Source organism: Anser anser, assembly GCF_964211835.1.
Source record: "Anser anser genome assembly, chromosome: Z".
Taxonomy (NCBI): Eukaryota; Metazoa; Chordata; class Aves; order Anseriformes; family Anatidae; genus Anser; species Anser anser.
The window spans coordinates 59,897,300-59,910,566 of record NC_139723.1 but is presented as its reverse complement, the minus strand read 5'-3'; the positions used below and the strand labels follow the sequence as shown (position 1 = coordinate 59,910,566).

General features: G+C 39.9%; 1 protein-coding gene across 4 annotated transcripts in view; it reads left to right on the top strand.

Moving 5' to 3' along the window:
- DOCK8 (dedicator of cytokinesis 8) overlaps positions 1–13,267 on the top strand; it is a 101,804-nt gene that overhangs the window by 26,603 nt on the left and 61,934 nt on the right. For 3 of the 4 annotated variants that reach the window (XM_083816390.1, XM_083816393.1, XM_083816392.1), the window contains 7 exons: positions 1,870–2,045; positions 4,970–5,041; positions 10,052–10,175; positions 10,735–10,950; positions 11,481–11,566; positions 12,159–12,225; positions 12,591–12,740. In XM_083816390.1, coding sequence (XP_083672516.1) covers positions 1,870–2,045; positions 4,970–5,041; positions 10,052–10,175; positions 10,735–10,950; positions 11,481–11,566; positions 12,159–12,225; positions 12,591–12,740 — 891 coding nt within the window. The remainder of the gene's footprint in view (positions 1–1,869; positions 2,046–4,969; positions 5,042–10,051; positions 10,176–10,734; positions 10,951–11,480; positions 11,567–12,158; positions 12,226–12,590; positions 12,741–13,267) is intronic. The other variant, XM_083816391.1, reaches the window with a different exon arrangement.

The window sequence follows — 13,267 nt, the reverse complement described above, 5'->3', positions numbered from 1 at the left end:
GTCCAGTTGAGATAAAATTCCTGAGTACAACACTGTCACTTACAGAAGTAAATTCTTACTCCGGTGAAAATCCAGCCAACTCCCATGAGAGTCTTTCATGAGTAGGTCTCAGTAATAATGAGTGAAAACTTCATGGTTTTGACCTGCAGATTTTATTTGTGGAGAAGAAGACAGAAATGTAAAGAGAATAGCTCGAGATTATACCCTGGATGAGACAATTGTCACAGTAACATTGCATATAACGGCAGTATTATTATCAAGGACATCAGGTGCCTTGTTTTCCCCACACCCCATCAACAGAACCATAGAGATAGATTATCTTATCAAGTTTCAGACTAACTATTGTTGGAAGCTTCAGAAAGCCGTTGTATGAAATGTGTTTGGGCTGGCTGGTGCTATACAGTCCTGGTTCTTCACAATCAAGGATGATTTGATATCTATTTTTTTGGCTAAAATTCTTCCTCCTAATAAATAAGGTATTTCAATGCTATTGTTTTAATGCTCTAACTATATTTCATTGATATTACTGCACTTAGGTTTCCACGGCCTTTCTGGAACTCGCAAAACATAAACCAGAGTTTTCTAAATCTGTACTTTTTAGAACTCTTAGTTACTTGTCAAGACAGTCAATAATATGAGATGCTGGTCTCTGCACACAACTAGACAGATATTTTATTTTCTACACATATACAATCTATTTTTATTGACCATATAGAAAGTGAAAATAAATGTCATTTTTATTTACAAATGGAAAAATACATTTAAAGTAATATATGAAGTTACATTTATGTGTAACAATTTTAGATATGATATCAAACTACATTTACTGCTTCTGTTTTTGAGACAAACCAAATAAAAAGAGCCAGACAGTTTCACAGCATGTACGAGTGGCAGAGCTTGCACTTTTTGAACTTTGTTGTGGATTGAATGTTCTGTGTAAGAATGGCTGATAAAATAAAATCAAATACTTCTGTTCTCTATCGAGGTGCAATGCCACATGCCATAGAAATGGTGGTTACCTAAGGTTTGTAATAATTACTTTAGTAGTTCCATGTAATATGTTGTATAGTTATTGTACTAACTGTTGAAAAATCCAATAAAATTAAAACAAGTAAAACTAAAATCCCAAACAATTTAAAACCAACAACATTCAGAGATGGAAAATAATTTCTTCCTATTTTGGGTAAATCTTGCCCTCAACTTTGGAGCTGTAAGCACATAGCATTTCTAATAGCCAGTACCCTTCAGGCACAACACCCCAGTTGAGAGGCATCTTCACGATGGCAGCCATGGTGCTGGCACTTAGCTCAGTGTAACCTACCAGACTTACTGCCTTAGCATTGTTATTGCTAGTGCCTTTCTCACACATGGTTCAGAGCCCATTGGCAGCTCCCTGCCAGCTGGCCACTGTCATGTTGGTTGCCTTGCCCTTGTTTCCTACTTTCTGATGCTTTTTCTATCACTCTGATGAACGCCATAGACTGGACAAGAGGGACTGGGTGTGCTTCACAGGGATCCAGCAGAGTACATCTGAGGGAATCCAGAATGTACTTCAGACAGCACTACTCCTACCAGCATCTGTGAAAGCTTAAAAAGGAAAATAGGTGCAAATTTGTTTTTTTTCTTTGTTTTTGTTTTTGTTTTACATTAAAACTTTTCTTTCTTTGTTTCATCATTTCTTTTACAGCTACATGTTTTGTTAGCAACTCTTCCCTGCATTCAATGCAATGGCACAGTACATTAGGCTAGATAGCTCTTCCTTATTTTTAATAAAAATGGGACAATGACAAGAATTAAATAAGGAAGCCTAAGTTACACTATTATAAATACCTCTGTTACTAAAACAAAGTTATTTCTTTCTTTCTTTAGCCTTCCTTTTATGACGCAGTAGACCCACTAGATTTTGAAGGCTTCCTAATGATGCAGCTGAACAACTTGGACTCAGAACTGGCACATGAACTTGGTGATTTTCCTGAAGATGACTTGGATGTTGTCTTTACACCCAAAGAGTGCAGGACTTTACAACCTTCTATGCCAGAAGATGGGTAAGGAGACTTTTTCTCTCTCTGAAATGCTGCATGATTAAAAATAGTTTTGAGCATAAAGATATTGGTCCAGACACCTCACTCTGCTATCCATCCAGCCCTCATGTACTTGCTTAGCTTTAAATATCTGAACTTTGTCATTGATTCTGTTAGGCCTGTTGGCACAGTTAAAGTTATGCAAGAACTTAGACAACTTTCTGCTCTGGCTGGTAGCTGCAGATGGGAGGTAGGGGTAGACCAGGACAAAGAGGGAAGAAGGGCAGGAGGGTAGTATGAAAAACAATTGTAGCTGTGACTCTTGGAGGTGGAGGCTGATTTTGATCATGTAACAACCATAGGACCAAGCCTTTTTTCCTTTTTTTCTTTCCTACCAGCTGCGTGTTACATGGCATTGACTAGATCACTAAGCATCTTTTTCTCAGTATCTTCTTTGTTTAATATTCAGAAGGTTTGGGGGAAGAAAAAAAATGTCAATTTCTAGTGTAGAAGTCAATTCTGGGCCCAGGTATATATTATTGAAATAATTAGGAAGCTTTCCACTATTTTCAATGGTTTTTAAATTATAATAGTTAGCATGAGTTGATACTGGTAATTATCTATCCTGGAAATACTTACGGTGGTTTGATAAACAAGGAAGATACGAGCAAAAGAATTTTTCAGAATGAGAAAAAGCACTGCCTTGGAGAATTTTCTAGTGTGGTTTAGGAGAGTCCTATGCGCTGTATGCAAAATACTCTCCAAGGATTGTTTGGCCATAAATGTTACTGTTGAGTAGAACCACAAAGGTGTAGCAAGGTTTGCAAGCAGCAAGAGCCAGATAAACCTGAAGTCAGCACCAGTTTAGCCCCAAACTGTTGTGTTTGCAAAGATGGCTAACTGTGTAGGAGTGTTTGGGATGCAGCTTGGCTCCTTCCAGTGTATTCACGATATAACCATATGAACATGGTCTATGTTCTCTGCTGTGCTGAACCTGAGTGCTGAAGGCATGAACAGGCTTAGCTTATGGTGTCCTGTCTCAGGGCAGACCTGCATCCCCCTCTGCTCCTGCATGAGATGTAACAGCCTGTCCTAATTTATACCAGCTAGCTGTATGAGTTAGAGCCCTATACAACAACCGTATGCCTTCAGTGCTTTCTGCTCAGCACACCAAATGTGATGAGGCTAAGTGGGAATGACAATTCAGGTGATTTTCACTGTCTGTGGACTAGCTGAGTTCCCCTAGGTGGGTTCTCAGCCTGCATATTCCTTCCTGGCCTAACGTAATTCTCAGGAAGTTCAGAAGAGCAAAGGTGTTAGAGAAGGTGTCACACTAATCATGCAGATCCTGAGAGCTCTTTGAATCATACAGATCCCATGAGATTTTGTAAAATTTGCACAAAATGTGATTTTTGACTTAAAGTTGCACATGAAGTCACTCATATAAAATGTTCCAGTCTTTCTTATGAACTCTTGTTTTCTTGTAGCTGGGGAAAGAGAACGGATATCAAAAGACAATATTTTGATGCTTGAAGTTCACATTCAGTATATAAATACACTACTAATAAGACAGGAAGACAGGATGAAAATAGTAAAAAAATATCCAACTTAAGTTTATGTGTTTAAGTTATGTTTTACTTAAGTTATTCACAACAAGTGAGTAAGTGAAATTAAGTTTATTGTTATTAACAGCTCAAGTAGTTATTCAACGTGATTTTAAAAGACAAAATGATTCCCATACACACACACATTTGCAGCACTGTCTCCCAATATAACTGTTATTTAAAACAGCAGTTAACTTTTTCCACCACAGTGGTATTAAAATATACTTAAAGGTATCTGTGGCATAGCTTGGAGAGACAGTAGCAACAAATTTGTATCCAACAGACGTTTTTATACAACAGCTCCTTGCTTAGCCATTTACGCTGCCACTATGGATATTAACACCACATGCAAAATCCTGGTCAAGGATGCATGGCATGTTAGGGAGGTGATCACTTGGGAAGGGCATACACTGGAAATCTGCGTGCAGGCAATGCAGCTTTTAGTATCTTCCTGTGCTGAAAGCAGGAAGCAGACACACCAACCAGATGAGGTTAATGTGCTGGCTGCTGACAAAAGCATGTCCTTCTGATGCAGGAAGTCACCACGTGCTGCCTCAGCCCACTCGTGCCATGAGGTGGTCTCAACCCCGATCAGATGTTACCCAGCCTGGGCTGCAAATCTATTTGAGCACTGGGTGGAAAGTGCTAACAATCGATTTTGGTACAGGTCACTAACGTTCTTCAGAATAGGGGTAGGGTAATTGTGCTACAACATCATGATAGCACGTTCATCATCACTAACATTGACTATAGCTTATAATGTTTCAGTGCCAATAAGTATCCAGCCTCTCAGGCAGCACTGACAACTTTCTACATTAGATGAGACATTTCAGAATCATAAAATTGTAAAGTATTTTCATATCTCACAGTTTTTTTGAGCTGTCTGATTAAATGCTTAGGGTCCATTTCTGGAATTTTCTCCATTTCTGTGAGAAAGAAAGTTATACCAAAGTCTTACAAAGAGACTATGTATTTGCAAGAGTACAGGAGCTGAGGCCTCTGGAAAAGTATCTCTATTGGAAAAACACAAAGATGGATACGTGGTACACTTTAATTTATTTTGCAGTACTTTATAGCAACACCAGTCTTATATTAGTGGCAAGTGGTTATCTCTGTTAAATGTATGTTTGTTAATTTATAAACACAGCAACCAAAACCTGCATAAGGGTACCCATACAGTACACATATTCCTTAAACCTCAAACAATAGCTTAGCAATAAATAAACATACAGGAGAGAACTAATAGTGAGGCCTTTATCTGAACAGCATGTTTAGATAAATTTCTCTGTCCTTAAGGCATGACCTAGTTACTAAAATATTTACCATGTGTTGCTTTTTCCACAGGGTTGAACTGGATTCACATGTCAGAGATTGTGTTCAGACGTATCTCCGGGACTGGCTGATTGTGAATAGAAAGTAAGCTACCTACAAGTAAATGAAGTAGAAAACATTTTGTGTCCTATTTGACAGAGAGAAGATGTATGTTATTAGTAATTTTAAAAAATAATTTGAATCAGTGACTGAAGACCAGAACTGACTTCTCAGTAGTTTTGCTCTACTGTTTTGTTTGAGCCGATGGGAATTAATCAGGAAGTAATTCACATCAAGTGTCTATAATGATGATTTATCTAAATCAGGATTAATTCAGGATACATTCATTGTGCTTCCTTGCATTCTCAGGAGTCAATTAATTGGCAACTATAACATACTTGGTGGAATATTATCTTCAGAGAAACAAAGCTTAGTTCTTGAATGCCTGGTAGTTAAAATTTCCATGTCATAAATTCATGAACAAATTACAAATGAACCAATTCAAATATATTCCAATTTTATTCCTCAACCGTGTGGTCCAAGTGGGTGTCAGGTCAATCCCTTGCTTTCAGGTTACCTAATACCTTTCTAATCTGATTCACCTCCATTTTAAAGCAGTATCTTAGTAGTAAGTAGTAGTAGCTGTTACCACGGTTGTCCTAAAACTTTACTCATCTAAAAGTTGCAGTCATTTTCCAGGTCCTGGCCTAAACATTTTCATAGCCATGTGTGCCACTTCTTCTTAGGCCAAAGCTGTTTCTTCTCTCCTTACTCTTTAGCCTCTTTGCACACTGAGGGACAGCAATCATATCCTACCCCAGCTTTTAAACTGATGGGCTAAACAAGCCAAGCTTTTTTAATCTCTTCTCCTACTGTAATAGCTTCGGTGTCTACTCAGTGTTTATGTGGTGAGTAGTTGATCTTTCATCGTGACCTCTTATCCCTTCTTTTTCTCCTTTTATATGATGCTTGAAAAATCTTTTTTGTTCTTTTCTTTTTTTTTTTTCTTTTTAAGTTTTGTGCATTTATGTAAGGACTATTGCAGTTTGAGTTTTGTCAGTTTTCACTCTATCCATTCATACCAGGCTTTTAATATACAGCTGTTAGCTGTCTAGTCTTCAGTCCTTTCAGGCTCTTTGACTACTATTGTACACTATTTATTTTGTACAGTTTGGGGCACCACAATACAAAAAGTACATAAAACTATTAGTGAGCATCCAATGGAGCACTATGAAGATAGTGGAGGGACTAGAGGGCAAGATGTATGAGGAGCAGCTGAGGTCCCTGGGTTTGCTCAGCCCAGAGCAGAGCAGGCTGAGGGGAGGCCTCATGGCGGCCTGCAGCTCCCTCACGAGGGGAGCGGAGGGGCAGGCGCTGAGCTCTGCTCTCTGGGGACAGCGACAGGGCCCGAGGGAACGGCATGGAGCTGGGACAGGGGAGGGTCAGGCTGGGTGTTAGGGAAAGGTTCTGCGCCCAGAGGGGGGTCGGGCACTGGGACAGGCTCCCCAGGGCAGTGTCATGGCACCGGGCCTGTTGGAGTTCAAGAAGCATTTGGACTGTGCTCTCAGACATGTGGTCAGACTGTTGGGTGGTCTTGTGTGGAGCCAGGAGTTGGACCTAATGATCCTTGTGGGTCCCTTCCAAATCAGGGTATTCTATGATTCTATATACAGTTTTTTGATTATGTTTTGCAAATGCTGTAGATTTCCTGAAGATCCACAGCTTCCAAAACTTTCTGAATTTCTTGTCAGAAAACAGGAGATTTAAAGAATCACCTTAAGCAGAAACAAGACAGATTTCTGCTCATGGCTAAATTTTCAGATGCTACCAGAACATGCCCCTGCACTGAAAATGCTATCATTTTACGAAAGGTCAAAACTATACACTGTACAATTGACAGTGCAGGGAAAGTGCATTTCCCATTTTTATTACATTTGTTGCTAAAATAACCAGGCCGCACTAATTTTGATTTATGCTACCTTACTATTTTATAACACTAAAAGGAATGAGAACAGGGATAAATATGTGTGGATCATCTCTTTCCTCTACATGCCCTGAAAATTCTACATGATTTGATTTCTAATGGTGTGTGAAAAGGAAGTGTAGTCCTAGAACAAAAAAAAAAAAAAAAAGAGTATTATGGGCTTTCCTGGCAGAGATTGGCAGTATTCATTGGATTGTTACCGATACATCCAAGAAAACTATTTTACATAGAATCCGGTGAAGGATTTCTGCATTTGGGGTCAGTGTAATTCAACACAGAGAACTGGATCTATGCATTTTATTTTATTTTATTTTATTTTATTTTATTTTATTTTATTTTATTTTATTTTATTTTATTTTATTTTATTTTATTATTTTATTTTATGTCCTGTCCCATCCTTGTCCCTGTCGTGTCCTGTCCTGTCCTCCTCTCCTTTTTTTTCTTCTCTTATCCATTTTTATTTCGTTTCATTCAATTTCACATATTACATGTGAAGGGAACTTTCAGCACATGCTTGCTGTGCAGGGGAGCCCAAACCCAGATTCTTGGGGATGCAGTGTGTGAGTGGAGCTCTCTGCCTTCCCCAGCAGACCCTCCTGTTCAGTTCCTCAGAAAAACCTTTCTGGGGCTCCAGTTTTCTGCAGCATTTCCTGTTCACCTCCTCGTGTGCTCATGCCCTCTTCCTGAGGAGCAATGTGGCACTGGGCAGGCCAGCATATTTGCTGTCATTGTGCTGTGCCCAGTCACCCAGCTACTGGTTTTACTGATGTGGGGGTATGTCAGCAACCATGCATTGTGGATCATCTCCCCCCGGCCATAAAGGATTTGCATGGTTCAGTTTTGCCACCTGTGCGGGGAGGAAGCAGCTTCCGAGAGCTGTGAGGAGACTTCCTCCAGGGGTGCTTATGAAATTGGTTCAGTTCTCAGAAGTGATCCACAATGAGTCACCAGAAAGAAGCTGGCGGGTTTTGCAGGCTCACTACGTACACTGTGCAGTGCACAGTGCTCATGCTTTCACACAGCACAGCTCTGAGTGCACTGTAAAGAGGCAGCATTGTCTCTGCACACAAATAGCGACTGAGCAGTCAAGTACATGCAGCAAACAATAAATAGCACATGGCTATTTTTGCTCTTATGTGTGCATGCAAAAATGTGAATGGAGCCAGAGAGATACACATGCATGAAAAGACTTTTGGGGTGTTTTATTGTCTCACTGTTTCAGGTGAGGCAAATTTGAATTCAGACGCTTTATTAAGTCTGAGCCCTCCCAAAGAGCTGACCTTTGAGGGCTAACAAAGTAAGCAATTAAAATTGCAAAGAACAAGGTAGCATAAAAGATGCTCCACTGTTGGGAAAACCAGTGGCTGCTATTGGGAGTCTCATGGTATGCTGGGGCACTATTCTGAAAACAGGTATGAGGAGGAGGCAAAGAAGTTAAGGGAGGAGAAAGTACTCATAGGAAGTTTTCCACTGTATTGAGAAAGTCTGAAAAGGATGTGGTTGTCAACTTGAGAGATAAAGATTTGTAGGACAGGGAGATGAACTTATGGTCTGGAGAGCTGTGGGTGATAGAAATGTGTGTGTGGCTTTCATCCATTCCTGATGGGAAAGTTAAAGGCAGCAGAGCGAAAAAAGTTTGGTGGGTGGCACAAGGAGCAAAGACTGAGGAGGTCTCCTAGTCCTCATGCCTCTGAGCAGGGGGACATGTGCAATAGGGGCTAGGTGCAGCTGAGGGGTCTTTGTGGTTGTACTATGTCTGTACTGCCTTAACTTTCCCTGCAGCAGCCCATACAGTGCTGTGCTCTGCACCTGTAGCTAGAACAGCAGTGGTATCACACCAGTGTTGTGCCTACTGCTGAGCAGTGCAGGCACAGCACCCAGACTCCCTACAAACCTCCCAGAGCTAGCAGGGAGTTGGCAAGGGGTGAGAAGGGGACATCACCAGGGCAGCTGACCTAAACCAACCAAAGGGATATTCCTTATCTTGTGGAGTCACACTCAGCAATAAAAGCTGGGAAAGGGGAAGAAGGGGCGGGGGTGGGCTGTCATTGTGTCTGTCCTCCCAAACAACTGCTACATGTATTGAGGCCCTGCTTCCCAGGACGTGACTAAATATCATTTAGTTTAATTATCTTTATCTCAGCTAGTGAGGATTTGGGTTGTTTTTGTTTGTTTTTGTTTTCCTCATCATATTTTCTGCACTCCTTCCTTTGAGGAGGGGCGATGGAAAGAGCAGTGTGGTGGAGTTTATTTGGCTATCAGTCTGAAAGCACCACAATTATTTTGGTATAGGCCAAGATGAGGTGAGTTCCTGTGCATGTTGGTTTCTCCCTTCAGTTGTCCTTTATTTCTTTTCCTTGTCCTGCTTTTAGAATTCAGCCATTAATGTGACATGTCTGTTAAAAACAGAGTTTGCCTCCTGGTGAGTTTTAATTGCTACCATCCTTTTAAAAATAAGTAAAATAAATTTCCAGGAATGCTTTATGGGAAGGGCATCTTTAGTGTAGCTTGTGCCTCAGAGGGAAAGTGTGATCTCAGGTAAGCAAATCTCTGTATTCATCATTGGAATGACACTAGAGGTAGTTAAAAATAAATCAACAAAACCTCTTATGGATGCTAAGGTGTCTCAAAACAAACTTGTATTAAATTCCTGTCTTTCATTCTGGATGATTAATGCAGTTCCAAAACAAGGTCATAACCAAGGACAGATGGGGTTGTCTCTTTTATGACTTCAGTTTTCATTTGCACTGAACTGGTAAATGATTAAAATTCAAAAACAATTAAAATTAATACACATCAGATGATATAATTCAGTTAGTCTCAAAATATAATAAAAGGTGTCTCCCTGATCAATAATTACGTATTGTGACATCTTTATGAAAGTACTGAGATATTTAGATGTTGCTTTGTAAGTGCTATGGAAAGGAAAATGAACAGAGCAAGATACTGTAACTAAGGAAACTAATTCCAAAAAGGCTACCACAGAATTTAGCAGATTGTTCGAAAAGAATAAATAGTTTTATACACTTAATTTGCTTAATTACTTAATTTTTAGTTTTTATTTTTCTGTTTTGTTTTCCTTTAATTCCTTTTTTGCTTCATCCTGACTTACTTGGGTTTCTCTCTGAAAGGAACCAAGGGAATTCAGATACTTGTAATCTGAAAAATAAGGGATCCCGAAAAGATTTTCACAAGCGTCTTCAGAAGCAAACATTTGAATCAGAAACTTTGGACTCTGGTGAAGCAAGTTTTCAGGTATCTTTTATTTTCTCTAGAAAAAGTTATCAAATATAGTAGCTTCCCTCAGAAGAAGTCAAGGTGCAGCATACTGGGATCGCTGTAGCAGTTGGCTTGTCTTTATGAGGAGTTTCTGTAACCATTGCATGTAGAGCATGTAGGTATCAGTGCACGGGCTGATGTGGCTGTGTAACTCCCGCTGCCACCCCCTGATCAGGGAAGTGTGAGCAACAAAGTGGGCTATGTGCTGCTGGAGGTCCCCTGGCCTGTTTGTTCCCAATGTGGATATAGTCAGGCTCGGAGACCTGAAGAATTACAATGGCTCACCACCTCACCTTGCTCTGCTTTGACTTCAGCAATGTCCACCTTGAAAATGGGAGGTGAACAACCCTTTTCTTTGTTCCCCTGCACGTGGAGAGGCACAAAGTGTAGGACAGTACTTGCCGTCATCTCCCACTTGTTGGGCCTCCTGGCAGATGTGAAATTAAGGCAGCCTCTGAAAGATAGGCAAGAGAAACCTCATGACGTCCACACCGCAGTGGGCTGTAAGAGGTTTTGCTGTGCCTTCATTTTCCAGCAGACGGGGCCCAGACATGTGCCCACGCTCCACGAGGACACCTCCAGAACTGCCCCGGCCTCCTGCGACTTTGACCTGCGCAGCCTGCAGCCCGATCCCCGCCTGGAGAACCTGCTGCGGCACGTCAGCGCCGAGGAGTTTGAGAGGCAGAACGAGGAAGCCCGGCGAACCAACAGGCACGCTGAGCTCCTCGCCCTCTACCCATCCGTGGACGAGGTGAGCTCGGAGGACTTCCCGTGCACAAGCTGTGCTTTGCTGGGGGGGGCATTCTCGGAGTGTTGATGGATGCCTGCTCCACATTGAAACATGGGGCTCCTGGCCTGGATCTCTGCCTCTTCTGCTTTTGTGTGTCTAGCTTGGGTGAAGGGACACCACCATGGGCTCCACAAAGTATTTTGTATGTGCATTCAGGTGGTTGTACCAGACTCATGGTGTTGCCTAAGGCCTTGTTACCCTCGTTTAGTGTGGGTCAAGCCACATTCTGTTAAAATATTTGTGTCAGAACAAGCAACACATGCCTGGGAAACACACCAGATGACAGTCAGTAGTGTAGATATTTGGGAATATATATCAATTTTGGGAATATATATCAATTTTCTTTCTGGCTGAAGAGGTGAAATGGTTGCTGAGTGAGGGAACATTGTTTGGTAGCAGCAGCCAAGTTACATCATATAAAGCTGTTATGTAAGCATGCAAATTTACAATTACTTTAACAGTATATGAATAGAATAACTGTTTAATGATAGGAAGATGCAGTGGAGATACGACCAGTGCCAGATCGCCCAAAGGAACACCTGGGTAACAGGATTTTGGTAAAGCTGCAGTCTCTGAAGTAAGTATCCTTCTCTGGAAGGCCTCAGTTACAGCTCTCATTTACAGTTTCTTAATTTATCTGATTGTATTGCTACAGACCTGTTACACTGCATGTTTCCTGTTCAACAAGCATTTACATGCTTGCTTGTTCTTGCCATGTGTAATTTTGGCAGAAAACTGTTTCTATCCATATTTACAGAAGTCTTTATATTGTCATGGTGAAAAGGATTTGGAGATGATGCCAGTTATATATTATGAGTAAAACTAGATTGGTCTCTGTGCATGCTAGTGGACTTGATAAATAGAAAAAAAATCAAGAATGGTACGATCATTTTAACTGATATCTGAGACCAGCTTTCGGACCAATTTAGAAAATATTGACAGCAATTTACTCCTTTTTGTTTTTTTTCCTCTTGAAATCATCTAATGAAAGGCACTATTAAAAAAAAAAAATCCTCCAAATTTTGGGAGAGCCAAACTCTGGAACTAAATATTTTTCCTCACTTCCTAATGGAAATACCAGTGAAAATATATCCGCCCTTTTTTTTTTTGTTATGCAGAGTCTTAGGAGTAAAATATTAATGAGTGTACTATGTGTCTTTCCTTAACAGGTTTGATATAGAGATTGAACCTTTGTTTGCATGCATAGCTCTCTATGATATAAAAGAAAGAAAAAAAGTAAGTGTACACTACAGCTTAAAAAAGGAATGGAATAATAATTGTTCATTCATTTACTTTTTTCAGATTAATTTCATTATTGATTGAAAATTCTAGGACGTTTATCTTGTCTTCTGTTTCTGTTTTTTCAATTGGCTTGGATTTTATCTCTTATTTATATCTTTTAACTCTAAAAGCTATTTAGAACAACTTACAAAAAGTACACAACTTTTGCACGTGTGCAGCCTGATCCAGGTTTCTTTTTATTCAAACTATCACATTTGCAATTGTTTATTCTGTAGTTCAAGTTACTTCTTTTGACTTATTAAAACAAAATTCAATGCATTTTTACTTTGCAATACATTATAAGTCTTTTTCTTTTCAAGATCTCTGAAAATTTTCATTGTGACCTGAACCCTGATTCATTAAGAGGATTCTTGCGTTCTCATACACCCTCCATTGACCCGTCTACTCAGGCAAGATCAGCAGTATTTTCTGTCACTTATCCCTCATCGGATATATACCTAGTAATAAAGGTATGTTACAGTGCTACCTCAACAACATGCTTCCTGTTCCCAGCCGTGCCTATTGTCTGAGTTTGTGGAGTTGACAAATAGTTAACAAACGTAAGTTTCCCATAGCTGAGAGGAGGTATTCTGATAATTTTTAATCATACAGATGTAGGTATATCTCACTCCCAAGCTAAGAAGTTATATCAATACTCTGTGTTCTAGTTCTAGTAGGTAGAGTTTCCTCTCTCTTTGTTAAGAAAATTAAAAGTAAAGTGAAATAAGTCATTTTTAATTTTTGAATAATATTGGGGGGGTGAGAGGAAGAAGGGCCTTTGGTTTAGAACACTTTGCATTTTTTTGTATATTTAATTCTGAAACTAAGTTAGCCTGAACCGTTTCATTTGGAATGTGTTAATTTTCTTGATTTCAGTGAAAACTCAGTCATACTTGATGGACAGTGTTGTCACATACAGGTTTTCTGCTTTATAACTAAACAGATGGAAAACTGGGAGAAGTTTCATTGTACATTAGTCCATAAAGACTGCTTTAAG